The following is a 27,281-nucleotide window of genomic DNA, read 5'->3' as shown; positions in this document are numbered from 1 at the left end:
ATTCGTTCAGGTCTACCCATCATCACCTGCCTTTTCCTTCAATGTCTTAGTTCTGGTGTCTCATTTCCCTCTCCAACTAGGATTTTCTTCAAATTTTTGGTGTCTTCCTTCCACCCGTAAAACACCTTCTGAATCAATATTTCTTACTCCTATGAGGACGGGAGCTCAGTCTATGATTCAGGTCTCGTCGCTACTTCCTCAGGTGCTTCTTTCACAGACGGTTCTTCAGGAGCGATGGAAACAAATGAAGGCTGTTTTGCAGTTTCTTTAAAAGCTCTCGAATATAGACACTCACTATCCACCAGTTCTGGAAGACCCCATCTTTTATTCATAGGCATTTCGTAGTCCCTGCGCCATATACTCAAACTTACAGCATGCCCCAAATCAATACCATTGGTGCTCCCAAAATCACGTGCAATATCGTTCTTCGACTCTTCAGCAAGTCTGGATCCCATACCTTTACAAAATCCCAAAGGTATTTGAGGTCTGAATCTTTCCTTTTCCAAGCTCTTCATGACTGTTCGCACTTCTTCATTTGGAAATTTGCCGAATACCTTCAAAAAGTAACCACGAAGTTTATGTGCCACCGATCCTTTTCGTAAACTCATCATAATTAAAGCGTGACCAGTAGTTGGCGGTTTAGGCTTCTTCTCCATGTAAAATCTGTATCCGTACTCTTCTTCAACAAGGCCAGTTTCTCTATGTGTCTCTGTCACAAAATAGTTCGGTGACGGACCGATGGGAACAGAAGACGGGATTTTTGAACAAAAATCACTGATGGCGTCTCTGTACATCTTCAAATAAAACTTGCGTTCAGGTAGTGGATCTATAAGGTCGAATCGTGTATCAGGAAAAGTTCCCCATGGATGAAGGTATTTACTCTTCAAATTGTTACGAATGAATGTTGCTTCGGTGCTCAAGTCTAGCGTTAAGACCAATCGAGAACTTCTTTTCTTGGAGTGCATTGCCCAAGCTGCCATAGTGCGAGGGGCTTTTTGAGCTCCGATTCGGATATAATTTATCATAGAGGAGGGATCTTTTTTTAGAATGGCTCGAGGAAGTGTATTTTTTATACTAGACATTTTGTGAAAGAAGTTGAATTTGTTTGTTGATGTTGATGATGTTGATCCATGGATAGATATGGTTGCTCTCCAAAATTGATTTTTCTTTTAGCTCACGTGATCGATCATTTCTCACCTTGATCTCAAATCCATGCATACCATACATATATATATGACTAGACTCTATAAATTCTAGAATTCGGTGATTAATATGTCGATGACATAGTTTATTATTAAGAAAAATTGTTACATCAGATATTAAATACAGCTTATTTTGGCATCATCTCAAAGTCTCAGGGGTAAAAATCCTTGCCATTTCTATTTATATTAACCACATCAAAAAAAAATAGAGACGAGAGTCCGAATGCTTGGTCTGTATAATTGAAAACTAATTCTTGTCAATTCTTATTTTTTGTTATACATCTAGCCAACCGACCTGACAATCAGCTAACTAGCATCTGGCCATCTAGCCATCCGGCCATTCAACCATGTTCTGTAAAACCGGGTCATTGTTCAATGCCGCTTTTTACTAGGGATGGATGCACACACCAGATAGTGGGACTGAAGTTTATTTACATCAACAACAACAACAACAACAACAACAACAACATAACAAAAAGGTCTCGTGCAATGTGTACCACATGCTCCAATATTGGGAGTTGTAGTAGCAGTTCGCAGTCATGCATGAAAGGGAACTTGATGAGAGGGATGAAATTGATGACTATGAGCTTATGAGAAGAGATGAGGAAGAAGGATTAGGGAAAATTTCAGTTAACCAAGAGGATGGACCATGGATACGCAAATGGCGAACCGTAAAGCCTTGGTATGTATAAACCTAGAGGCTCAATCGACTAGAGCTGAATTCAAGAACGTAGGATTTGGATAGGGTTCAGTATTTGGTCTATACTCACAGCGAGGAGACTTTTGACTACTGATTTTAGTAAGATTTTGTGCTCCATTTCTGTTCTGGTTGAACCCAAGCTGACACGGTTTTTTTAGGATATCGTAAGTCTTTCCCCCATGAACAGGCACTCTTTTCATTCCGGTGAAAATTTACATCTTCCGAACACATATCTTACTCCTGGTTAGCAATATGTTTTCTTGTTTTATTGCAAATCACTGCGTATTTCGGCTTGATCATTTTTGCCGTCCTGATAAGTTTTGTCGACTACTTCACCAGTTTTCCGGATTTGAATCCAAATCGAGGTCCATCATTTTTACAAGGCGTTTCCGTTATTACTAGATATTGCCTCACGGTACTCATTTCAATGATTGCTTTGATATACAATGCGAAGGCGATCATGCTTTTCAACAATTTAGCTGTATTTTCTACTCTATTAGTATGCAGACTCTTCATCTTTTACTTTGCACTTTCTGACACTTCAATAGATACTTACATATGCATTTGATGCTTTGCTTTTTAGTCTAGCATACGATTTACGATTACTTCCTCGAGACAAAGGATTTGGCAAAGCCATTGTTGTCTGGGCCCTGGGCATCTTTTGCCTTACTTCCACAATTGTCTATAACGATTATCGACTCAACACAGAGGCGCTTTCATTCACCGTACTTGGTATTTTTCTTCTTAGTCTCGCTAGAACGATGGCTGCGATCGGATATCAAGTGCCTTCATCCAAAAACCCTTCTTACGGAGCCTCACTCTATTTCATGCTTTGGGCCGGTTTACCTCCATGTTTGCTCATCACTCTCTATGCCGCGTACAAATATGAAGACTTCGGAACGGCATTCTCTATCCTTCGCACTTGGGATTTCTCGAATTTTATGAAGAATCTGGTCCCTGGAGCATTAACTCATGTTCTTTGGAATACCCCTTTACGATCCACATTGTCACTTTCTACCAGTTCGAGGTCACCTTATGAATCCACGGACGAAAATGCCCCGGATGCAATCGATGCAACACTTCACCTGTCTCTAGGTCTGATGCTCATGAGTACACTTAAGGAAGAAAATGCGATGGACTGGTTCCAGGTTTTTGTCTTCATGCTCATTTACCTTATTAGTATTGGCCCGAAAGAAATAAGCCTCTATTTTCCTAAATCGATAAATTTCGTCTCTATTATAAGGCGGAAATCTGGCATACCAACTCGAAGGCTTTACCCAATATGGCATAAGCCGATTTTACTTTGGACTACCACGCTTATATTCACCGTCATGAGTTCAGCAGGGATATTTTACTGGATGGATACAATCTCCATTCGTCACGATCAGAAATTCTGGACAGGTCCGGAATCTCCATCTCTAGACACAATTTACAGAGCAGCAACCAAAAATCGTCTCCAAATCGTCATCGCCCATTCAGCCGGCGAATCAATTCCTGCAATTAAATGGATCGTAACTGGAATTTTAACATCACAGCCTGCCGTTTTGGCACACAAACCAGATGTTGTAATCTATACAAAAGATCCGTCAACAGACATTGTGAAGAAAATCCGAACAGAAGTAGTTTTCGGGAATATATATCCTCTTCCTAATATTGGAGGTGTATCTGGAATTTTTCTTCATCATATATTGAAGAATTGGGATGATCTACCTACGCAGACTCTTTTTCTCACTACTTCTTCATATACCATCGATAATTTTGATCTCATCGGTCGTCGGTTATTTGATTACTATAATCCTGCGCAACTACCACCTGCAGCGGAAAACTCGGATACTTTAACCGGTTTCTTGAATCTGGGGGAACTGGAAACGTGTGATTGTTATGGATGCTTTGATAAAAGTGGATGGAATGATACATTCAGACTAATCCCGAGCATGTGGTCTGCATCTCGTCCGGTGGAAAAAGGTCAAGCGTCTTATCGATGCAAGAAAGCAATTATAACACATGGAAATAATTTCATTGCTTCAGCGGCGCGCATTCGAGGAATCAAAAAGGATATTTGGGAGACTCTCAATGATGCGTTGTCAGATGAATCATTAAGTAGAGGCTGGGCTCATGATAGATTGAAATTAGGACCCGAAGGAAAAGATGCAGAAATGTTTGGTGAAAAGGACAGTTTGGAAAAGCCGCATTTGGGTTATACGGTTGAGAGGCTGTGGGGAATCTTGTTGGGGTGTTCAAAACAGAAGATTGCTTGGAGATGTCCTAACTTGTGGAAGGGGTGGAGAAGGGGTTGGGAGAAGGAGGATTGTGCCTGTAGAGATTGAGAGTGCATATAGAGAGCGGAGAATGAGCCATCATAGATTTTTTTATTTCATGGATGGATGCTAAGCTTGAGGTGGCGCACATATCTCCCAAACTGACTATTGTTCATTAATACGTCCACGTTTCTGCATATCTGCTTCACCAGTAAGCCACACGACTATTTGAACGCGAAAACTAGGTTCTTGGTCCCATGATCACATTTCCTCATTAGTTTTATTTCCACTTCCAACTCATACGAACAAATTTATTCCCGCTCTTCCCTTCCCGTTCCTTCCCAACTCCCCTTGTGAGTGAGTACCTTCACAATGATTCGAAATCAATAGCAATGCAAAAATTCGCGGTCACAACGACAAGCGATATATCCAACTGTAGCGAAAAACACAAACACAATGTGATATATATGCTGCCCAACAGCAATTACCTCAGTCCATAATGATGTTCTGGGATAGAATTGAGCCCTATGCACGCACATTAGAGCACTAGTACTCCCACCTATTTCTGAATATACTAGAGGAACAGGATTGGTATAATATGGAATTTTCATGTACTAGGCACCTACCTACAAAATTCAAACAGACTCCACTTTTAACAAGCGCGGGTTCTTTACTGGATGAATAGTCAGCTTTGTATAAATACTTGGCGTCAAAGGACTTTAGATTTTTAACCCTTTTCCGGTGTACTTAAACCTTACGGAGAAGGTAAGACTTACAAGTACTGTAGGAAATCTGGACAGTAACTAACGATATGCAGTACGATAAGTTCTCAACTCACACTACTCTTATATACTCTTCTTGTTTTGAAAACTAAATACGTAATATAAAACTTCGAAGTTTCTGTGTCTGAACTGCGAATCATCTCGACTCCTCATAAGGGCAGCAATAGACTGTACCCCGATTTGATATTGAGAGCCGCAAGCAGAAACGCATGAAGTATGATTACAGCGACAGTCAGAACTATAATGCGACAGGAGTAGTAAGGAGAAAATCTTTCAGTGGTAAAAAGAAGAGAAGATGGGTAATAATGGTCTATATAACCAAGCAGCTATTATGACTTCGCAAAATCCGATAGACGCGGAGTTCCACCTCGAATCTCCATTGTGTCCTGCTGATTCCGTGATGAAACTTGAATTTAACGATTCGTACATTCCTTAAATAGTACATTATGTGTTTATCAATATTCAGGGTATAGTATGTCTAAACATCTATCTCAACATATCTGCTATGCTTTCAATATCTCCCAGTCCACACAGAAATCTTAACGAGGATAAATTTACAACCCCTACACGCGATGAAGGGAAAAAAAGTAAAAGCGAACAAGGAAGGCTTTGGTACATTCACTATTTTATATAAAAAGCTTTTTCCTCTCATCAACCACTTTCTTAAAACATCTATACAATGCGAAATTTACCAAAGCACAGTTAAAGAAAGAATATCAACATAGCAGAGGACCTTCAAGAACCCTTCTAATTATGAAAATAATTACTGCAGAATCTCACTTGATATCCAGCAGCGTTACAGTGCGGCTTAACCTACTAGGTGGGTACCTCTCAACTTTCATTACCGAGAACATGCAATAGGTTTCGAAATATCCAATAGGAGCAGAAACAGTAACAACAACAAGAACAACAATAACAATAAAATCATCCCTCCCCATCATCACCATCACCACCAACCCCATCCATCAACTCACCATCCCCACAAATCTCCCTCACAACAACACAACAGAATCCTCTCAAGCCCTTCCCCAAACAAAGCCAAACAAACAATCTCTCCCCATCTCTCCTCAAATCGCCTACTCAACAGACACTTCCCCCTTCGAAACATTGCGTGCGTATAAGACCTATACTACAAGCCCTACTATACTGCACAATTTTGAAGTGCATAATACTGTTTATACTATTCCTTGATGAGGAACAAAGATAACAGACGGGAGAGAAGCGGTGAGTTTGAGATTCTAGAATGCGCATACTATTACTCCTCACTCACTATCTCCTTCGTTACTCCCTCGTCCTCTACCACATCCAACTAGTCAGCTTAGAGGTGCAAAAGTTCACGATTAAGAGTTAACACGTGCATACCATAAATGCTACGGTGTGTAGTTTAACATCAAGATTCATCGATCTTGCCCCTGCCCTTGCCGATACATATTCAACAAGCCGCGACCGCCTATCATCCACGTCTCAAACCATCTTTCCATCGACTTGACCGCAGCCATTTACATCTCACATCTCACATTTCGCATTTCATCTAGTTAAAGCCATGAATAAAAGTCTTGACGAAAGCCTTTTTGAGTCTTCTTATTGCTCGTCGTATGCTTGGCAGTAAAATTCCAAGGTATCTATGCATCTATTAAAATCGCAAAATAGTTCAATCTTCAATCAAGACAGCTCCACAATATATAGATAGAAACAAAATCTTATTCCAATTCAGAAACATCCACCTTGAACTATCCCTTCCATCTTTTCATCAAGTAAATATTCTCGGACCAAGGCGCATGTAAATTTTCAACTCGAAAGCAGTAAATCTTCATATCTTCTGTTTCTCACTCAATCATCCCAGCCCCTCTGTCCGTCCACGAGCTCCACCATTCAATCCACACAGCAAATAAAATGTGGTTTCTGCAATGGCCCAATGAACCTAGGTGTAAGTGAACCTCTTGCACGGCCACAATGCATCGTCTAATTCGCGCGAGCTTCCTCGGACCCTCTCCAGCCCCTCGGGATGAGGCTGAGAACGACGCGCAGTACAAAGCAAATTTCTTCCAATGATGATACTGGTAACATTCTGACAGAGGTGCGGTGTCATCTAGATTTCGGAAATGCTTTCAAATAAAACTTTGGCCCGCAATGATTTGCGGGTAAACGATTTTCACTCAAATGTGAGATGCTCAAGCGGGAAAAGATCCTTTTTCCCCCTATCAGAATGCCAAGTCTAACCTCCAGCACCATGTTGTGGCTAGAATTCAAGCGGGGCTCCAACTATCAGGTCAATCCCCAATTATCCTTGAAATTTTCTCTTGTTCGACATGCTCAAGATGTCGGGATAGCGACATCACCCCCTTCTCTTCCAAAGGGTTGTCTCTTGAACCTTTCTCTCACACGCTCGTATATTGGAACTTTAGGTCCTTGGATTTCATAAAGTGGCTTATGTTCCTCAAATATATCATGTAAATCATCATAATCGACATGCACAAAGGCTCTTTCGACATCCGCCAAACCTATTTCTGTTAGCGGCCCTTCACGTACTATCGTGGCACAGTAGACCTACCCTCAAGCTTTCTTTGTAGAGTTTGGGAAACATCATGCGTGACTTTCAATGTTTCTTCTTGCCCCATGATAATATCGACTTCGACATAGTATTTCTCACCAGCAGAATATGCTCTCGCCTATATCAGGGGTTAGCAATAGTTGAGTAGCGGAAAGGAAGTCCTTCCTTACAGTATCAATCTTCAGGATTCTATGATCATGTGTAACCGCAACATACACAAGCTTGTTCAAAAATTCTTGTGGGGCACTTTTGCCAACTAAAAGCCACATGTGTTCGAATGCAGTTGATGCCCATGAAAACAAGATCAAGAATGCAATAGCGATAGCACCAGCTGGATCCAAGAACCAAACTTTCGCATACTTAGTACCCACAGTGGACATAATCAAGCCAAAACTGTTAACCACGATATCATTCCGATGATCCAACATGAAGATTGCGCAAGTTGGATAACGACGTAGGGTAAAGCAGTATACGAATAAGACAGCCTTGGAAAAGATAGCAACACCCACGCAGACTAGAGGAATAGTTTTGAGAGTTTCGTTCCCCTTTGGACCATCTGCTAAGCTTCGAGCCGATTCGATAATCAATTCGACGGAGACTGTAGTCATGAGGGCGCAGAAGAGGATGATTCCCACAGTTTCGACTCTTTTGCGACCCTAAGAAAAGTGTGAGATGAGAATACTTCTTTTACTACTAAAAGACGTTACTCACAACCGGGAACTTTGTAATGTTGGGTTTGGCGGCTATCCGCGAAGTGATCAACATCACTATAGAACTGACCAAATCCATCTAATCATGGAATTAGTCTCCAACCATTGGCTCCGTTCCCAAGTTAGAAACTTACAAAAGCATCCGCAGCAGTAGCGAACAGTGCCAAACTTCCAGTTGAGACGGCAGCAAAGACTTGTATGATGAACAAGCAAAAGTTGACGGTAGAACTAGCATAGATAGCGAATCTGATCTTTCCACCATTTTGAATTCCATCTTCAACCTCTGCAGCTTCTTCATTATTACTCGCTAGATATGCATCGATCAAAGCATTCTGTCTATTATAAAAACTCTTGATCTTTTTGACATTTCGTGTTCGTTTTTGGTCTGGATGTTGTGTGCGAAGCGTGGCAATGCTAACATCTTCCTTTTTGGAGTTGAGGAGTGAATATGGATCGGCATTGTATGCAGTTTCGAGGCTATCATAGGACATGATAGGAGTAATATTTGGAAGAGGAGATGCAAGGGCTGTAGGTTTAGGGGATAACGCTGCAGGCGAAGAGATCATTGTGTCGAGATCATTACCATTGGCATTGTTGGTATTGGTAGGAGATGCCATCTGCGATTGAGTGTAAGCCCAGATATCTCTCGTACTATTCTAGTTTCAATTACATTTATCAAAAGTTTTCAATCCACGAGACTTGGTGTACCTTATCGCGTAGGACAAGAAAAGTAGCGTGAGAGAGTCTAGGAATAGAAGACTGAAGGGAGATTTTGCAGGCAGATGGGTAAGTCTTATCGAATTCTCATTTTTCCCTTTGCAGAGAGTTCAGTATACTCGGGGTATATGGATATGGATATGGATGGGTGAGCACTGATGAGCGATGAGTGATGAGTGATGAGGTATCAGGTATCAGGTATCAGGTATCTCGTACATTGTACTCGAGTACATTTTCATGATTTTCATGGTGGCTGTCGTGATTGTCATGGCTTGCTGAAGGCTGAAGCACCACACATTGGTGAGGGACACTATAAATTGTGTCAAGGGATCTAATCGCCAAGCCACATTTTTTAACTCATAAGATGATTTCATTGGTCAGACATTCGAATTGAGAAGTGAGAGTAACCCGATCTGGTCCAAATCTGGTGAAAGTTTGACACCGCTTTCCAGAGATCAGATAAATTATGATGGCTTTTTTGATTGGTGTGATAACAATTAAGGTTATCTTAACATTTACCAAAAGTGGATAGTTTATGAAAGTTATGAAGGTTATGAAATACTCGTACCTGTCTTAGGTAATTGAACCATATTTGCGACATGTCAGGAATTTCACTTTTGTAAGATTACCACGAATTTGCTAGTACTTCATAGAGATATATATATACCTAGTATACTTTATTACACTACATTTTAATTCATCCCATCCATCTCATCAGTTCATCCCTCTCTTTCTTAACTCCAAGATTAATACTTGAACCTAAAGTCAAGTCTTTTGTTACCATCTTTCTCTCTTGCTTCACTGTCGTTCTGATATCCAGCCTTTTCTTCAGCTGTCATTTGATCCCAAATCCTCTCCTTTCTCTTGTTCAACACTATCAAGTACTGTCTTTGTGTCACAAATGTCACTAACGCCAATGCGCAAATGGAAATCAGGACCTTATTTCCTTGTTTGTAGTATGGAGCATCATATGAACGGTAGATTTGAGAACCGATCAATGATCCAACTTGAACAATAACGTTGTAAGTCGCCGCTGTAATTGCGCGCTTCTTCACGTCGAACGTGTTTTCTGAAATCCAAGCAGAAACGATGGGATGGAAGTAAGGATCTGGGTTGAAGTCAGTACTTAAAACTTGGAACTTGAGACATAGGACATGGGAATCTCGTTCAAGCACTTACATCCAGAAATTAATGTCACCAAAGACCATCTACTCCAGTCCCTCCCACCGTCAGGAATTGTCAAGAGTGCCGTAAGTAGCGGCAGTATCCAGAACTCTCCGAAGATACAATGAAATGTACGTTCATCAAAGAAATCACTACTATATGCAAGCACAAGCATAGTGATTACTTGTAAGGCAGCAGATGGAATGGTCAACATGTTGGAGTCGAAGGTAGTATATCCCAAACGTCTCAAAGTGAGCGTAATATAAGATTGAACAGGTGTCGCTGGAATGTATGCTACCAAACCAATGAAGTACAGGCCCCACATGGAAGAGTCACTCCATGCTTCGCGAATATCTTTGAATGTGGCTGGTTCTTGCAATGCTGTAAGCCCTTTGGCTGGATCGTCACGTAGGATTCGCTATTTTGTTAGTGTCGAAGGGTTTTGCTGGAGTTTATGACTTACATTCACCATAATTATTTCCTCTCGCTCTGTATACCACGACTTGCGGCATAAAACGCTGGAAGTGTTCGTCGGTGATTGAGGGAGATACAAAATACTCTGCATTTTAGATTAACCCAGCACAGGGAAACTGGGGAACACGGAATGAAGCTTACAATAACACCAATCAAAAATGTGAAAAGTCCCTCAATCAGGAACAAATAAAACCACCCTGGTTTACCACCCACTCCTCTCATTGTCAGGATTCCAGCGGCAAGTAGCGCCGAAATCACTCGGGCAATATTGAGTGTGGACCAAAAACAAGCAAGACGAACGGATAGTTCCTTTGACTTGTAGAAGTATGTCGCAAAGAGGATGGTACCAGGAATGAAACCACCTTCACAAAGTCCAATGAGGGCACGTGTGATATAGAAGGATGTGCGATCATGCATCCAGGCTTGAGTCCATGCTAATGTGAAAGTATCAGTGTGGCTATTCTCTCCAATCATGGTTTCTTTTGCTCCACTTCACTTACAGACGGTACCCCAAAGCATCATCATGATTGGAAGAATATATTTGAATCCATAACGCTTGGTCAAGAACTGAACAGGAAATTCTGATACCAGAAAGCACAACAATTGAATTGTAGTACCCTATCAAACTGTAAGTACGAAAACCACCCAACATTTATGTCGGATAAGATTGAAACCTTACATTGTTATAGTCGTCGGTAGTAAGCTTTAGATCCTTCAGAAGATTATCCGCCGTAGCATTGGATAGATTTCCTCTGTCAAGTTGCAATCCGAAGAACTATATTCCGAGTCAATCATCAAGCCATCGACCAGGAAGGGAGAACTCTTACCATGACGCAAATCCACAGCAAAAGATAAAGGTCAGTCTTTCGAACGACTCTTCTCTCCTCTGCTTCCGTCCATGTGGCAGCTGGATCATATCGATGACTTCCTTCATAGGATTCATGAGGTGGAAGTGCATCGGCCAAATTCTCACGACCTACATGAGCCACCGAGATATGTGATGCAGTATCCGAGACGACCTTTTTCGATGTATTATCTTTGAAATCCTCCATATTGCCAATTGGTAAAAATCAATTGAGCAAGTGTCTCAAAGGTCCGTCTCAAAGGCCTAATTATATTGACAAAATCAATTCAGCCAACAAGAATGGAATAAAATAAGAAGCAGTGTCCGCCGGCCATCTTAAGTATTGAGACATATCCACCTCGATAGCATCGGGACAAGCCAAGCCAAACCCATTCCCATGTTACATACAAAATTTACAAATCTTCCAACAACACATTGATAGTCAATCAACAGATCGTTTTTCATAGCGGAAGCACCTTCCAGATATAAATGTCATATCCGTGATTTCTCCTTGATTTTCCCTTATTTTTGGTTACAATTCGATGGTGACATATCACGCAATTAGGATATTGACCAGGGTGTTGTGCATTGCGGGGTTCTGACCAACAGAAAGGTACCTTACCTATGATGTGATGGCATTTGAATTTATCCGTACCTCGGGAACTTTTTGATAGACAGATAAAGTTTACTATTGCGAGCTCTCGCATGTTTTCTTCTTTTTATTTACTCTTTTCCTGGCTTCATTGATTTTTGGTTGTGTATATATATTTCCTTGCTTTTTCTGAACAGCGTTGACATTATGCCTTCCGCCGACTTCATCAATGTTAAAGCTCAATCAGTTCTGGAGAATGAAGATGAGATAGCTCGTACAAGATGTACCAAACCTTTAGTAAACAATGGATTATTGGATCAATACGAACATTCGGATCTTACACCAGTAATTGGAAGAGCATTTGATGAGAAGATCCAATTGAAGGACTTTCTTGCACCGACTACTCCTGAAGGATTGTTCAATGATCTCGCTTTAACAAGTATGTTTGACATATATTCTTAGTTATGGAAAGCAATATTGATGAGAGGGATTAGTCTCCGATCGTGGTGTGGTTTTCTTTCGAAATCAAGATATTACTCCTGAGCAAATGAAAGCTGTCATTGAACGAATTTCTAAAGCAGCTGGTTCTGTAGGTTCCTCACTCTACGATTCTACACCCCGTTTATCCATACCTCTTCAGATCCATTTCTAGCATCATCTAACGTTTCCCTAGCCTGAATCCTCTACCCTCCACATCCATCCCCTTACGGAACAATCCTCCGAACTAGGCGACCAAATATCCGTCATCTCTTCTGCCAAACAAGCTAAAGGAGGTGGTTTAACCCACCAACTCTCTGACGTATCTCGATTTGCCAGTACCGGCTGGCACGCCGACATTACATTCGAACGAGTACCTTCCGACTATGCCATGTTGAAAATCCATACCTTGCCAGAAACAGGCGGTGATACGCTTTGGGCATCTGGAAATGAAATTTATGAGCGCTTGAGTCCGAAGATGAAAGAGGTACTAGAGGGATTGACGGCAACGCATGATGCGAACTTCTTCCATGATGAAGCGAGGAGGTTAGGACAGGATATTAGAGAAGATATGAGGGGAAGTCCTCTGAATATTGGGAAGGAGTTAAGCGCCATTCATCCAGTTGTTAGGACAAATCGTATGTTACAACATGCTTCTGTTTTCTCTATCCTTTCCTCATTCACTTTTCATTTCTCGATTACCACTCCACCCCTCTGGCCTATTCCGTCCATTACTAATATCCAACAGCCGTAACCGGCAAAAAAACCCTCTTCGTAAATCAAGGTTTCACAAAGCGTCTTCATCCCCTCACGAAAGATGAATCGGATCTTTTACTTCCATGGTTAAAGAATTTGGTGCCTTTAAATCATGATGCCCAAGTTAGATGGAAGTGGAGTAAGAATGATGTGGCGATTTGGGATAATAGGAGTAATTGGCATTGTGCTACTTATGATTAGTGAGTTTGACCTTTTCTTTATAGTGTATGCGGAGATTGAAAGGTAGAGGATCGAGAGTGGTAAAATGACGGGAAAAAGTTGTGTGATAGATGAGAACTAATCATTTCTGTTTTAGTGCGGAGGCGAGAGCAGGTGATAGGGTTTGTAGTCTTGGGGAGAAGCCATATTTGTAAAAAAAAAAAAAAAAAAAAAAATAGAAATCGACCCGGAATTCGGCATTGAAAGGAAGACTAGAAATGGGAACGAAAGATGTGATTTGAAAAGTTTCATGGAAAATAGACTTATGGCATTTACATATCGATCTTATCGTCGGTACCCCTAGTCGTGAGATCAATTCACTAGCCATTGGGTGTCGTCATACTAGTCTCATTAGCGAAATAAAATACTATATATACACTACTGTCCACTCCACGTTCCTTTCTTTCCCAAACTTTAAGCACGAGAAGGCCCCAGCACGTATGGGTTCTCATTTCATTCCGTTTTTATTTTTGTATGTTTGCGTAGGTATTATAATTTTATTATCTGAAGGCATGCAAACCAAATTTTTTCAATGTTAGCTAAACATTCAATTCCTGCTACTAGTCGTCTCCTTTCTCATAATATTATCAATTCTAACTCATACACACTATCTACTTACCTATCGTCGATTTCATATCTGTCTTTACCTCGTAGTAAAAAAAAAAAAAGAAACTCAGCCCAGAACCATTAACGCTCCATTTATGAAAGTCTGAACCTATTGCGCTTACATCTTGCGAATCCTAGGTAAGGTTAAGCTGCTACTATGAAAATTAGACCTGACCTACCCTCGAACGTTCACATAAGGTATTTTTTTAATTTTCTTTTTCACACTCTAGAGAGTATATTTCTTTGATGGTATATGCAAGATGGAATAACTGTTGCCTTTTAAGTTCTAGAGGATGTGATATTTATGTGTTTTTCTTCTGGCAGGTTTTTTGTGTCTTATTGTGCAATTTTGGAGAGCTGCAGAGCAAATCCTTCTTTTAGTTTTTGACTTCTAAAAATGAAATCCACTTTTTATCTAATTTTTGTTTATCTTGAATGGAAAACCTATTTCTAGAAATAATTTAATTAAATAATTATCAAATATATATTTAGGGTATTAGTTTTCTTACTAATTAAAAAAACCCAAAAAGTGAATGGTTTATTGATGTATAACCTTGTAGGCTCGATTCTTTTACGTGTTTCTTTATATGTGAACTCTTTTTCATTATTTCGCTAGACTTCTCATTATCCCTGGTACTTTTCATTGCCATCTTATCACTTTCACAGCCATATCAGCTCAAACATATTTCCTACCTGGAATCTAGACGTCTCTTTTGCTGTGTGAGAAGAAACCAACTTTGGAAAGTTGTCAAGTGTTGACCTACAAATTACTTTCCATCTTCCCCACCTGCATCGCAGACCCAAGCATTTTTTGAGGTCTGAGGAATTTGATTCTGAGTGTTGTAGGTTATTTATACTTCTTCAAAGGGAAAAACTTAGGAAAGTGTAGCGCAAATAAGGTAAGAAAAATCATCAAAGAGTACTAAAGCGAATCTAGACTACTTTTCATACTAATCGGGAAATGGAGATAAGCTATATTTTACATTCAAGTGTTATTTCTGTATATTTCTTCCTTGCGAGTGCAATACACAAAGATCAAGGACGATAAATATGAGGAGGTAGTACTAAAGTTCTTTGCGTAATGCTATGGCCTTGCATTGTTCCCTGAACTTACTTTTCTCTTCTTGTGATCTACCTGGGATGACAATAATCAGGAGTTATTACCATTTTTCACTCACTATTACCAATTCAACTGTATATATAACCGATAGATAATCTCTTTGTTCATTATCTTTTCAGCCTCAAACAATAGGGGCCCTCACATGCAGGATTTTGTCTGTACTTTGTGTTAGAGGGTCATAATATTAGAGACTAGTCTTCCACTTCTTGCTTGGTCTAGCTTCTTTGTCTTTCAATCTTAAGAGTCGATATTTTATTGTGAAAGATCCTTTTATACCTTAGAGGATACTAGCAATATGGTCGGGAAAGGGAAGAATAGGGCGATGACGCACCTACACCCCCATCTCCAGGGAGAGCTCCTGCCGAGCTTCGCTGGATTTATAAATATAGTATTTTTGCGTGAGCTTGCTATTATGTTAAGACCTTTAGCCTAATCTTATATCATCTTGCATCGACCTAAATTTTTCTATATATATATATATATACACCATTACGATCCATAGTCAAAAAGCGGACCGCTGTTAGATTATCACCACATCTAACAGCTCACCAACTTAGCATCATGAATTTTCTTTTCTACCAATTACCTTATTTGATAACTGTAATTTATTATCGTCGTAGCTTTCTTCTCACAGCCAAAAATTACCCAATTACTCGATTTTGAGATTTTCCATATCACGCTATTTTGTTCTATGTGAAAGGGGCTCAAATTAAACACAGTTTATGAATCAACTTTTCAAGTCAAATCACACATCCTAAGTGAAATGCATGATTACATATCAGATATCCTTAATTACGAAGTATAGATACGAAGGTTTACTTATAGCCGAGACGAGTGGATCATACTGAGTGCATCTAAGGTTGTGGTATACAATTTTTTATTCACCTGCATCGGATTATTACTTCCTTTTCTAGAACAATTCCAAGCATTGGTATAAAAATTCATATAACTAAAACTCTCCTGAAAATGTAATCATTGCCTAGCATAGATTCGAGCTGAAAAAGCTAACATGAGAGAAATAAAAACAAATCTCAAAGTTTCAAGAGAAATTTTCTTGCTCGATAATGAAGTTGTAACGATACTGTACTAAAGGCAGCGGCTGCCTAAGGTTCGTCGGTTGGTAGTTATGGGTTAAGGCTTTATCACTGGTATTCACTTGAAAGTGAATTCGTTACTAGATCAAGTAGAATGTAGGTAAACTAATTGATAAATAAGTTGAGCACGAAGCTCTTAAACTATGAAACTATTCCAACTATATACTCGTCGTTTCCCTAGATGCTAGCTATGCTAGCTGGCTAGCAGAGCCATCACGTCACGTGATCTCCTATTGGCCTCAGGTCACTAATCCTGGGACAATTCGTCCCCCGGGATAATATAGCTCCTAGGATAATTGTCCTGGGACAAATATTATCCTAGGACGTTTATCCTAGAACGAATAATGTCCTAGGACACTTGTCCTAAGCCATCACGGTTGCCTAATTGGTTTGTCCTAGGATTCCTTATCGATAAGGGAACCGCGGTAAACCACAGCCTAAACCTCCGTACTTGTCTTTATTGTGTTATAATTGTCGCGATTCGTGACAGTTTGCTTTCAATATTTTGATTTCAAAGCACTTTAATTCCGAAGGCCGAATACCTAACCCTATTCCTTCATTTGTTGAATATATACTCGCAGCTTAACTGCTTAGCTAGAGAATCAATCAATTCAATCTGATTGTTACGAGGTTTGCCGTCTAAATCACGTGGAAGTGCTCTAGGCTCTCGAGGTGGTTTATAACTAGGCGTCAAGCAGGGACTTAAAGTAATGACAATAATGCAATTCGTAACTAATAGTAGAGTATACTAAATGATTGATCTTGATTTTGAGCACGAAGCTCTATACAAAGGGAATCCATCTTGATTATATAGACCTTCGTATTCCAACATTGGAGCGATGGAGCTGGGGAGCGAGATTCGAATCTCGCTCCTTCGCTCCCTCGCTCCCTCACAAGACTATCCATGTGATCCTATAACACATGATAATAGTTTATAATGTTACAACGTAACACAATATCTTTTTTTGAATGGATACATTAATAACTCTAATAATTCATTTTATATACGCACGCACTCCGCTTCCTATACCAATATCTACTTAGTACAACGGTTGGTAGATAAAACACCTGAACTTCCCTTAATCCATGCATCCATCCATGCATCCATCCATCGCAATGCCCGAAATGTCAATAGTAGTACCCTAAACATTCCATTAATGCCATTCCATTTAATTTTCCTCCTCTAGCCCTTCACCTAAACGCCACAAATCCCCCATATATAAATCTTCTCACCATTCCAAACGATGAAAAGTGTGTAGCCCCACATCCACATCCACATCCACATCCAAACCCTATAACTCATCACCAACTTCCCTTTCTAACCCCACACCTCCTCTTTCCTCCTCCAAATTCGCTATTAATGCATCCAATCCCTCATCACTTAATCCCCCTTCTCCTTCATCCACTCCCAAATCCCTTACAATAACCCTCTTATATAATTCTCCCTCATCACCACCACCAGCAACCCCAAGCGCTCCAATATATTCCCCCACTAATGCCTTTCTCCTTTGGATTTCTTCATGTAATTGTTGCGCCGCTAATATTCTATCATTGTCTCCATCCTCCAAATCCCCTGTTCCATTAACTTGGCCACCTCCATGACCATTTATCTTTGACCCTTCATGTTGTGTACGAGAGAGCAACAGAAGTTGTTGTTGCCTCTCTACCAAACTTTGGACTCTTTCTTGCAAACCCACGAGATGGGCTTTTGCTGCAATGGCATTTTCCTCGCCTTCTTCTTCCCCTGCTAAGTGTCTAGCCTGTTCTCTGACTCCCGCCAACTCCATCCTCACCCCCTCTAAAATCCTCTTACTATCTGCCTCTGCATTTTCCTTCTCCGCCAATTCCTCATCGAAGCTACAAGCCAACGCATGTATCTCTCAAAAGATTGGTTCAGCATTGTTCTTCAAAGTCATTGCAGCCTCAGAATTATGCGCTACGCCTCTTGGGATCTTCCTGTTCCAAGAAGCATCGTAATGAGATACGTGACGAGCCGAATCCGGAGCAAAAGGTGAAGAGGAAGCAGCTTGTTGATATCTCTCGGATCTGCGAGAAGCGTTCAGATCTTGAATTATTTCCTCAGCCGTTTCACCCATATCATTTAAAATATCTGTAGAAGCACCGCGACCCATCAAAGCTCGTACACATTTCCTAGCTTTGTTCTTCGCGGCAATATGGATTGCAGTATTTCCATTAATATCTCGGGCATCCAACAATCTCTGAACCTCGTCAGGATGAAATATTTCGATAAGCTTTTCAAGCAGAACATCAAGATAATATTGAGCGCATCTAAACTTTTGTTTCATGTTAGTTGTCGCCGCTGCATGATGAAGAACTGTAGCTCCACATGAATCAATTTCATGAGCAGTATTGATCAATTCTTTAACAATGAGAGGAAAGTTTTGCTTGTCATATGAATTTGTAAAGAGGACTGATCGCATAAGTGGAGTTTCTTGACGATTGTTTCGACAAACAAGATTTGCACCGAATCTCTTGAGTTGTTTCAATATATCAAGATCACCTATTGATGCAGCCCAATGTAAACCGGTATGGCCATCTGTATCAATAATGAAGTCGGGTTCGAAATTTATGGGCGGTTCTGGTCTCCTATCCATTAAATTCGCATCGGTAGGAGGTGCCATGAAGTAATCCAAAAGTTCATCGGCCCACATAAGATGCGCTTGTGCACGAAGATCAACGGGATCATCTTGTTGAAATTCATCCCTCTCACGATCTCTTTTCCGCTTTCGATGTCCGGTAGGTGGTTGAGGCATATCGAATCGATCATCTTCGGCCATATATGAAGCGGAAGCAACTGTAACATCATCTGCCACACTTTCATCATCATTTAATTGAGTGCTTATATTATCGTAATTCTCCTCGACTTGCCGGGCAATCACAGCTTGTTGAATTGGCACCGGTTCTATTCTGTTAGTACTATCTACCTAGGAGGAAAGTAAGAAACTCACTCGCTCCCCATTTTGGTACTGCTGGTTTCTTGACCTTTGGCTTATTCGTAGCATGCTTAGGTGCTGGCGGGGGACTAAGTTCACCAGGTGTGTATTCGAAAATCGCACGAAGCTTTTCATAAATATTGTTTCTTTGCGCCAAAGCTTGACCTTTCTCGAGAGGAACCCAAGTACCTATGACCGGTTAATCCTGTAACCCTCCTATATCCACAGTGTATGCGAACCTTGATATTTTCCATATCCACCTTGAATCTTTTCATGTTCTTCCTTTTGGACCTCTCTTTCAAGGATCCTCGTCCTAGCAGGTTTATCGAATCCAGCAGCTTTTAATATATGTGTCGCATTAATCCAATCATCATGTCGCCTTCTCATTACTGTGTCAAAATTAGCTATGCTGCTTGGAAGTTAGGAGTATCATTCTGCTTACCATGTTCCTTGAGAGCCTCTCCGAACAAATATTCGTACACAGGAACCTAATGCTTAAATCAGCAACAGCAAATGAAGCGGATAGAAGATATTGTATCAGATAGGTATACACACATTGCTATAGGTAGCAGAATAGATCCCCGGTCCAGATTTAGCGGTATTGACCATATTTGCATCCGGAGGCGGACCCTGTCGAATGGAGGGGTTTGTGGGTGTATGGATAGTAACTCTGAGATTTAAAGGTGGAATAAGTTGTCCAATACCTCGGTAAGGGAGTATACAGTTATGCAGTGTAATGGAAATGATACCTCAGAAGTTTTGCTTGGTCAAAAATTGCAATTGATTTTATTGTTTGATATTCATCCGCGAGAAGTGGTTGTGATCCTACACTTGTCAGAGAAATTGATTGTGGGAAGACGCGACGATGTTCTAAATGACGCAAAACGCGTTTGTTCTAAACCGAAGTATAACCGAGTAGAACTATTATCTAAGCGACGGCTCGCTGCTGGCTGTTCACTTCCGATTCTGAAGCTGATCATGATGGATGATATTTCTGTCGGATTACACTTTTCAGTCAAGTGTCACAGTATGAAATAGAGTCTATAGATTCAAGAGGTCAACAGCGTTGATGTTTTAAAGGGATCCATACCTTAAAAAAATTTGAAGTTTCAACGAGTGAGTATATAAAGGGTCGAAAACCACCTTACTTTGATCTAAATACCTGTTGAATATAATCTAGTATTCTCTAGTCTAATAAAGCAATCTACTCATCTACTCCCTTCATCTATACACCAAAAAGAGCCTTTCTAGTATCATAACTATACTTCAAATCTAAATGCCAATAATCCGGTGTATCCGCCTTACAAACCATCCACGCCTCATCCAAAACCTTCAACACCTCTTCAGGCAAGGGTCCCTTCTCACAGTCCTTCAAGTTCGAATCTAATTGCTCAACACTACTTGCGCCCATAATAATCCCATCATCGCCATCCAATACGTTAAGTGCGCTGTGATGTATGCACCACCGTAGTGCTGTCTCTACCATTGTCAAATTGTGCTTTTGGACAACGGGTTCGATCATTTTTAATGCGGAGAAGTTCGATTCTTTCCAATAGCGTTTTCTGTACATTTCGCCCAATTTTCCCACGGCATCGCTGTAGCGTCCACTGGTCGGGATCTCTGAAGATTTATAGGCGCCTGAAAAAAGACCTCCTGCAATAGGGTTGTATATGACGACGGAAATCCCGTAGCGTTTGCAGCAGGGGATGAGTTCTGAGGCGAGAGAACGAGTTATGGCGTTGTACATTCCTTGGTAGACCGTCGGACGCACCCAATTGTTGTATTTGCAATGCATGACTATTTCCGAGACTTCAAAAGCTGTGAAGTTGGAAAGACCCAGGCGGACGAATTTGCCCTGTTTGTGAAGCTTATCGAGAACTGCCAATGTATCTGTGAATGGTGTTGCGCGATCCTATCACTGTTAAAACTCCCTCATATTTCGAACGGTTGAGAAGAACAAACAGCAGCATGCAAGTAAAATATATCCACACAATTGGTCCCTAACTCCTTCAAACTCGTCTCAAATCTACTCGTCAACTCTGCTTCTGTGTGCCATCCTGCCTGGAGTGGATAAACTTTCGTGGCCAATGTCAAACCCCTCTCTCGCCATTTGGCGTCCCTTGTGAAAGCTTCTTGTTTTCCTCCCAATATATGTACGTGCCGTATCTACTTCACTGTAACCCAGCGGCTTGAAAATGGTCAAGAAGGGTGTTGTATTCATCTAATGAGGTTATACGTGCGCCGGTGGAGGGGTCAGGTCCGAAGTTCATGAGACCGAGTATGATTCGGGATTTGGGACTGGTTGTTATGAGAGGCATTTTGAATATGAATGTATAAACTTGACAATATAATTGATATTTATGATAGTATGTTTGTTCTTGGATGTTTGAAGTGAAATGGAGTTGTAAATAGAATTATGATATGAGTTTGTAGTAGGTACAAACATAAGCATTCCTTTCTGATGTACAGTAGTGACGCCATGTTGCTGAAGTGAACCCCGCATCAATCAACCCCCACCTTCAAAAGAAATGTACAGAGAACCTATAGCTAGGTTGATGTGTTTGATAAATACCTACTACGTAAGGTCGTTGGTGGGCGTGTTTTGTCGAATCAAGACGCTGCTACGATGCATGCAATATCATTAAAGGAGTTTTGGATGAACTCGGAAAACTTCTTGGATGAATGGCCTACTACCCATAGCTAAGTAGGTAAGATATGTAAGATCTTACACATCTTACCTAGCAAGTCGCCGTTCATGCCTTCTTCTTTCTGCTTCAGCCTTTGTGTGCAAGTCTGGAACATCGGGATGGACTTTGACATCTATTAGTAGAGAAATGTAAGATAGGATAGTATTGAAAGTCTTCCAAGCACCCGACAACATCACCTACAACCCAACAGTCTTACATCTCCAACACCTAAGAAATATCTCTTATTAATCAACTCCTTACAAATTGAATTTGAGTAACCACCCTTTCCCTCTCTAGACACGACGTCAATGAGCACCTACGGCATCCCTACCAACCTACCACCACCCTGCCCACCCTACCAAGACCCCAAAGATAGATATACACCCATCCTAGATTTGAGATCTTTTGGTAACGAACACCACATTATCATCCAGCAGATTTGATTACTTTGGGTCTTTTGATTCGTTCTCGTGGGGGAAGGAAAGGAATTTATCAGATTCTGATTCAGGGTCTCCTCCGGTTCATTAATCCGTATCCACATCCACTTCCACATCCACTTCTACACTTTACTCCATACACTACGAATTACCAGGGGCTTCACTACAGCCAAGGATGACGACAAATTAATTGATTGGCCCTTTTTCCTCTGTACAACCAACTTTCATGCAAACCATTACCTGTCTACCTAGCATCGAAAGGAAAATCATCTGTAAAAAGATTAATTCGCACATTACACCTCGAAAGCGCAGCCACCGAATCCACAAAGTCAGCCCTGATTCGAGGTTCATCATCTCACTTCGAAATCTAATAAATTGTTTATTCCGATAGCAACCCACCTTCTCTTTACTTAAACTATCAATTCACCCACCCAAATCGCATGCATGTCTCATAGGAGTCACCAGACATCTTCAAATACACAGGAATTACATCCAATACCGGGACTCAATAGCGACTCGTGGAAGACCTCGAATCCTGTATCAGGTCATTCTTTAAGGGTGATATCCTCTCACAGTCCTAGCGTTCGGACTCGCGGCTTCGCACATAATACTCAACAAGGAGAAGTTTCACCAGCCAGTCCATTGACCGAAGAACAAGGAGATTACAATTCTGATTCCGATTTTGACGACGATATGGAAGGACGAAGACCTCCATTGCATCGCTCTGCAGATGGCCGTTCACATCAACCATTACTACACAAGAGTGATGATCCTGAGAGAGGGAGGACAGGATACAATGCCTCTCCGGATCCCCCAGAATGTCCTACATTCTCGAGACGATCTACAATGCGAAGTCGAAGTCCAGACACTCAAGCAAAATTGGCCACCAAAAAGAAATACACATACGCCGCCTTCTTTTTGGGATTGAGTTTGATTAGTTTCGTCATACAAACAGAAACTGCCGTGTATATACAACATCAATTGGGGTGGAATAAAGCATACTGCATGTTGTACGTAGGGAAATCCACCCCAACAACACTACAAGCTAACATTTCAATTCCAGATATTTTACTCATGGATCATGGTCATTATTATGGCCTACTCAACTTTTAATATTACGATTACAAAAATGGAAGATGCCATGGAAAACCTTCTGGAGAAGACACATTTATCTTGTTCGCACAACCGCACAAATGGTGGAGAGTGGAGAATTAGACATCCCACGAGGGCAACGATCCCCAATTCCATATATGCTCAAAAAGACTGCATTCGTTACATGCGCACTTACAGTTGCTGGTGGATCTTGGTACGTGGCGGTTAATTTAACATCACCATCCGATCTCACGGCTATTTACAATTGTTCGGCATTCTTCGCATATGCTTTCAGCGTACCCCTTTTGAAAGAACCTCTTCGATGGGATAAATCTTTTGCAGTTATGGTTGCTATTATCGGAGTTTTGGTTGTCGCATATGGAGATTCTACACCAACGAAACATGGAGGGAAATCCGGTGGTTCGGTTGGTGGAAAACCAGGTGATGAAGATGATGAGGCATCAAATAGAGTTCTGGGAAATCTCGTCATTGGAATTGGTAGTGTTCTTTATGGATTTTACGAAGTCTTATATAAAAAATTGGCATGCCCACCTGAAGGAACAAGCCCCGGTCGAGGCATGATTTTCGCCAATACATTCGGATCTCTCATCGGATCTTTTACTCTATTGGTCCTCTGGATTCCTCTACCCATCCTCCATCTTACCGGTCTCGAAACATTTGAACTTCCGCACGGAGAGGCAGCTTGGATGTTGGCCATTTCCGTCCTAGCAAATGCTATTTTCTCTGGAAGTTTCTTGGTTCTAATCAGCCTTACAAGTCCTGTTTTAAGTAGTGTCGCAGCACTTTTAACTATTTTCCTCGTTGCGATAGTCGATTGGGCTTTCACAGGTATACCATTGAGTCCGGCGGCTATTGCAGGTGGTTTGTTGATTATTGTGGCATTTTTGTTGTTGAGTTATAGTACTTTTAGAGAGATGCAAGAGGAGAGGCGAAAAAGAGAAATAGATTTGAGTGATCATGATTCGGATAGCGATAAATTCGATGATTAGACGTCCTTGAGCGGACTGGTGGGTCGGGGGGTTTGGTTGAATAGGTGGTTCTCTACATAGGATTGATTGCATTGTCTACATACATTTTGGGAAGTACCTTGCGGTACTCGGTATGGGGTATACCTATAGGCATTAGGTATTAACTAGCCGCATAGCGTAGCTATGGCTTAAGGCTTAAAATTAGGGTTTACGGTTTGCATCTAGATGGCGCGGGCACTGGCGTTCTGGATATCGATCTTTTAATGGAGAATTGATGGGCTTTTTTTTCTCGGGCCACTCATCACGTACTTATCATTCGCGTTTGGGATATTATGTGAAATTATGCATATGAAAAGATTCGTGAGTATTCGAGTCTTGAATAGTGAATAAGTTGACTGGTGACGACCGTGTTTGGGGTATTGAAGTGGAATGAGTAGGTAGGTTGTGTAATTTACATGTATTTCCATACCTTTTACACTTTCATCTCAAACCCTACTGTACAAAATCAATCATCTTTACCCATAAAATGCTATTCCCGTTTCATCCCATCCCATCCCATGCATTTCATATCATCTCATTTCACATATTTCCAGCCAGCCTACAAAATTCCCCCTTCATGGTTCACCAGGCCAAATTTCTTCGGCTAATTTTCTCACCAACTTCAATTTCTCAATCATATCCGTTCTCTGCATATTATTTCCATCCGAGTGACTCGCAAATCCACACTGGGGACTAACACCCATTCTTTTCAATGCTTCTTCTCTCGTCTCTCCGTTCCCTTCAGCGATCTTATCGGCTGCTTTTATAACTTTTTCTTTCAATTCATCCAGATTTTCCATTTTGGGGAATTTGCTCGTAATCAATCCTAAGATTACATTTTTGTTCTTAGGAAGGTGGGCGAGCGGTTCAAATCCTCCTGCCCGCGCCGTGTCGTATTCAAGGTAATATGTATCAACGTTTAGATCTTGGAATAGTTTCGTAGCGATAACATCATATCCGCCTTCAGAAAAGTGACGACCGTTAACGAAGTTTCCGCGACATAGATGAATGCCTACGTGCATATCATCTGGACGATCACGCAGACAATCGTTGTAGAGCTTGATATATGATTCAAAGAGAGCATCGGAGTCTTCTCCATCTTGTTTAAAGCCTGCCAGCATTTTTTCGGAGCAAAAGTATGCAAGGTTTGGATCGTCAATTTGGATATTTCGGAGTCCGGCTTCATATAATATTTTGAGCTCTGCCCGGTAGGCGGTGGCTATATCGGCGAAATATGAAGCATCGTCGGGGTACACGTCTTTTGGATATGCGTGGCCGGTTTTGTAGCGGAGATGATACCAATTCGGGGCTGCGAGGGTGATTTTCGCTTCTTTGACTTTTTCTGCTGGAAGAAGGTTTTTGAGGTAGTTCCATTGGGAGATGTAGGTGCTCCCGACATGTTTTATTTTGCCGGTACAGTAAACAGATTCACCGGGTTTATGGCCTTCTTCGAGGAATGCGCCTATGTCGGGAACGTAGCGGCGGAAAGAATCGAGGGGAGGATTTTGGACTTCTTCAAATCCTTCGAGGCCGGGAAAGAATGTACCCCTTCTATTGATCAGTATGTGTTTTTATATGTGTAGTGGTGTATGAGGGTGGTGTATGGGGGTGGTGTATGAGGGTGGTGTATGAAGGAGTGAATCTTATGCAGGCGAACAACAACATACCAAAACATATGACGGCGATACTCCCCATCCGTCACGGCATGGAAACCCAGGTCAAGTTGTGCTTGAACTATCTCGTCAATGGATACATCTTCCACCTTTCTCAAATCATCCTTTGTAACATTATCCTTTCCATTGTCGAGAGCATGTTTTATCGACAGCAGTTGCTCTGGACGTAGCAAAGATCCAAGATGTTCAGCCCGGAAAGGGGGATTTCGATGAAGTTTGGGAGACATGTTGGAATAGAGAAATTGATAAGAGTGTGTAAATCCTGTAGCTGTAGAATGTAAGTGAGGATAGAAACTGTATAGCAATAGTTTGAAAGGCAAATAAGCCATGGTTATATACTCGTGCCATCGTATGATTGATCCACAGACTTTTCCTTGATCCAAAAAGTTATATAGAAAGACACGACAGCTTGCTCATCTGCCCTCCCGAGCTTTCCAGAATCCTCACTACAATTATAGCTCCACCCTGTTGATCTTTATAAGAATGTAGTATAGTTTCCTGCTTGGTAATACCTTACTGAAGCATTGACGTTGGTGCTGTGCATGGCCTTTGACGGCATAACCAGATGGTTCCCAAAACTTACTCACCTTATACAAACTCGGAACCGGGCTGGCAGAGAAGGTTGGAGGTAGTGGTTGAAGCTTTCAACTGAATTGGTCGTACATTTCTTCTCTCTTCATTATTATATTCTGTAGAAGTTTAGAGAGCAAAGAATTCGTGAATTTATTTATGTAGGAAGAGAGGAGGAAAGAGGTCCTAAGCATTGACACATACATTAACCCCGCACATGGGACAAAACCTTAGATTTCGTTAGCGTCATTTGCCAAGCACATCAATTATCTGTAAGCAGTTTAACCGTTTATCCTACAGCTTTGGGCCACTGAATTATGACCCCATCAATTACTTTGCATATTTGATATAATCTTAATCTCACGGTAGTCTTCTACATCGAAGTCCTAGAGCTTCAAATTACTCAATTGACGGTATGTGGACAAAAAGACCTTTCGATGTTTTTACATTTTATAACAGCCTCAAAGGATCGAGATCTTGCTGACATATATTCCCTATCCAGTTAATAAGTGGTCCGTTATTCATTCTACTTCACACATCCACCGAGGTGCGGAGACAAACTGTCCATTTCAAC

The 27,281-nt window shown here is 41.1% G+C and overlaps 10 protein-coding genes across 10 annotated transcripts; 4 read left to right on the top strand and 6 right to left on the bottom strand.

Annotated features, from left to right (window-relative positions):
• Window positions 1-170: 170 nt before the first annotated feature.
• On the bottom strand, window positions 171-980 carry SS1G_01059 (predicted protein; the record flags this gene model as incomplete). The annotated part of the gene is made up of 1 exon (XM_001598919.1): window positions 171-980. The coding sequence occupies one exon, from the start codon at window positions 978-980 to the stop codon at window positions 171-173; it is 810 nt and encodes a 269-aa protein (XP_001598969.1).
• Window positions 981-1,741: 761 nt separating this feature from the next.
• Window positions 1,742-2,070, top strand: SS1G_01058 (predicted protein; the record flags this gene model as incomplete). Its single annotated transcript, XM_001598918.1, has 2 exons — window positions 1,742-1,884; window positions 2,061-2,070. The coding sequence occupies 2 exons, from the start codon at window positions 1,742-1,744 to the stop codon at window positions 2,068-2,070; spliced, it is 153 nt and encodes a 50-aa protein (XP_001598968.1).
• Window positions 2,071-3,836: 1,766 nt separating this feature from the next.
• On the top strand, window positions 3,837-4,229 carry SS1G_01057 (predicted protein; the record flags this gene model as incomplete). The annotated part of the gene is made up of 1 exon (XM_001598917.1): window positions 3,837-4,229. The coding sequence occupies one exon, from the start codon at window positions 3,837-3,839 to the stop codon at window positions 4,227-4,229; it is 393 nt and encodes a 130-aa protein (XP_001598967.1).
• A 3,026-nt stretch (window positions 4,230-7,255) lies between these two features.
• Window positions 7,256-8,820, bottom strand: SS1G_01056 (hypothetical protein; the record flags this gene model as incomplete). Its single annotated transcript, XM_001598916.1, has 5 exons — window positions 7,256-7,443; window positions 7,494-7,611; window positions 7,664-8,149; window positions 8,205-8,282; window positions 8,338-8,820. The coding sequence occupies 5 exons, from the start codon at window positions 8,818-8,820 to the stop codon at window positions 7,256-7,258; spliced, it is 1,353 nt and encodes a 450-aa protein (XP_001598966.1).
• An 846-nt stretch (window positions 8,821-9,666) lies between these two features.
• SS1G_01055 (hypothetical protein) lies at window positions 9,667-11,610 on the bottom strand (the record flags this gene model as incomplete). Its single annotated transcript, XM_001598915.1, has 6 exons — window positions 9,667-10,028; window positions 10,100-10,502; window positions 10,700-10,992; window positions 11,059-11,176; window positions 11,238-11,333; window positions 11,386-11,610. The coding sequence occupies 6 exons, from the start codon at window positions 11,608-11,610 to the stop codon at window positions 9,667-9,669; spliced, it is 1,497 nt and encodes a 498-aa protein (XP_001598965.1).
• A 591-nt stretch (window positions 11,611-12,201) lies between these two features.
• SS1G_01054 (hypothetical protein) lies at window positions 12,202-13,601 on the top strand (the record flags this gene model as incomplete). The annotated part of the gene is made up of 5 exons (XM_001598914.1): window positions 12,202-12,433; window positions 12,489-12,583; window positions 12,668-13,109; window positions 13,220-13,427; window positions 13,544-13,601. The coding sequence occupies 5 exons, from the start codon at window positions 12,202-12,204 to the stop codon at window positions 13,599-13,601; spliced, it is 1,035 nt and encodes a 344-aa protein (XP_001598964.1).
• A 3,957-nt stretch (window positions 13,602-17,558) lies between these two features.
• Window positions 17,559-19,829, bottom strand: SS1G_01053 (hypothetical protein; the record flags this gene model as incomplete). The annotated part of the gene is made up of 7 exons (XM_001598913.1): window positions 17,559-18,143; window positions 18,207-18,485; window positions 18,741-19,189; window positions 19,236-19,409; window positions 19,460-19,609; window positions 19,663-19,708; window positions 19,776-19,829. 7 exons carry the CDS (start codon window positions 19,827-19,829, stop codon window positions 17,559-17,561), a joined length of 1,737 nt encoding a protein of 578 aa, XP_001598963.1.
• A 616-nt stretch (window positions 19,830-20,445) lies between these two features.
• Window positions 20,446-21,538, bottom strand: SS1G_01052 (hypothetical protein; the record flags this gene model as incomplete). Its single annotated transcript, XM_001598912.1, has 3 exons — window positions 20,446-21,132; window positions 21,183-21,246; window positions 21,396-21,538. The coding sequence occupies 3 exons, from the start codon at window positions 21,536-21,538 to the stop codon at window positions 20,446-20,448; spliced, it is 894 nt and encodes a 297-aa protein (XP_001598962.1).
• Window positions 21,539-22,788: 1,250 nt separating this feature from the next.
• SS1G_01051 (hypothetical protein) lies at window positions 22,789-24,446 on the top strand (the record flags this gene model as incomplete). The annotated part of the gene is made up of 2 exons (XM_001598911.1): window positions 22,789-23,354; window positions 23,408-24,446. 2 exons carry the CDS (start codon window positions 22,789-22,791, stop codon window positions 24,444-24,446), a joined length of 1,605 nt encoding a protein of 534 aa, XP_001598961.1.
• Window positions 24,447-25,039: 593 nt separating this feature from the next.
• On the bottom strand, window positions 25,040-26,364 carry SS1G_01050 (hypothetical protein; the record flags this gene model as incomplete). The annotated part of the gene is made up of 2 exons (XM_001598910.1): window positions 25,040-26,012; window positions 26,132-26,364. The coding sequence occupies 2 exons, from the start codon at window positions 26,362-26,364 to the stop codon at window positions 25,040-25,042; spliced, it is 1,206 nt and encodes a 401-aa protein (XP_001598960.1).
• Window positions 26,365-27,281: the final 917 nt, after the last annotated feature.

Source organism: Sclerotinia sclerotiorum, genomic scaffold, assembly GCF_000146945.2.
Source record: "Sclerotinia sclerotiorum 1980 UF-70 scaffold_1 genomic scaffold, whole genome shotgun sequence".
Lineage (NCBI taxonomy): Eukaryota > Fungi > Ascomycota > Leotiomycetes > Helotiales > Sclerotiniaceae > Sclerotinia > Sclerotinia sclerotiorum.
The sequence above is the reverse complement of the archived record's forward strand: the minus strand, read 5'-3'. Positions and strand labels throughout refer to the sequence as shown.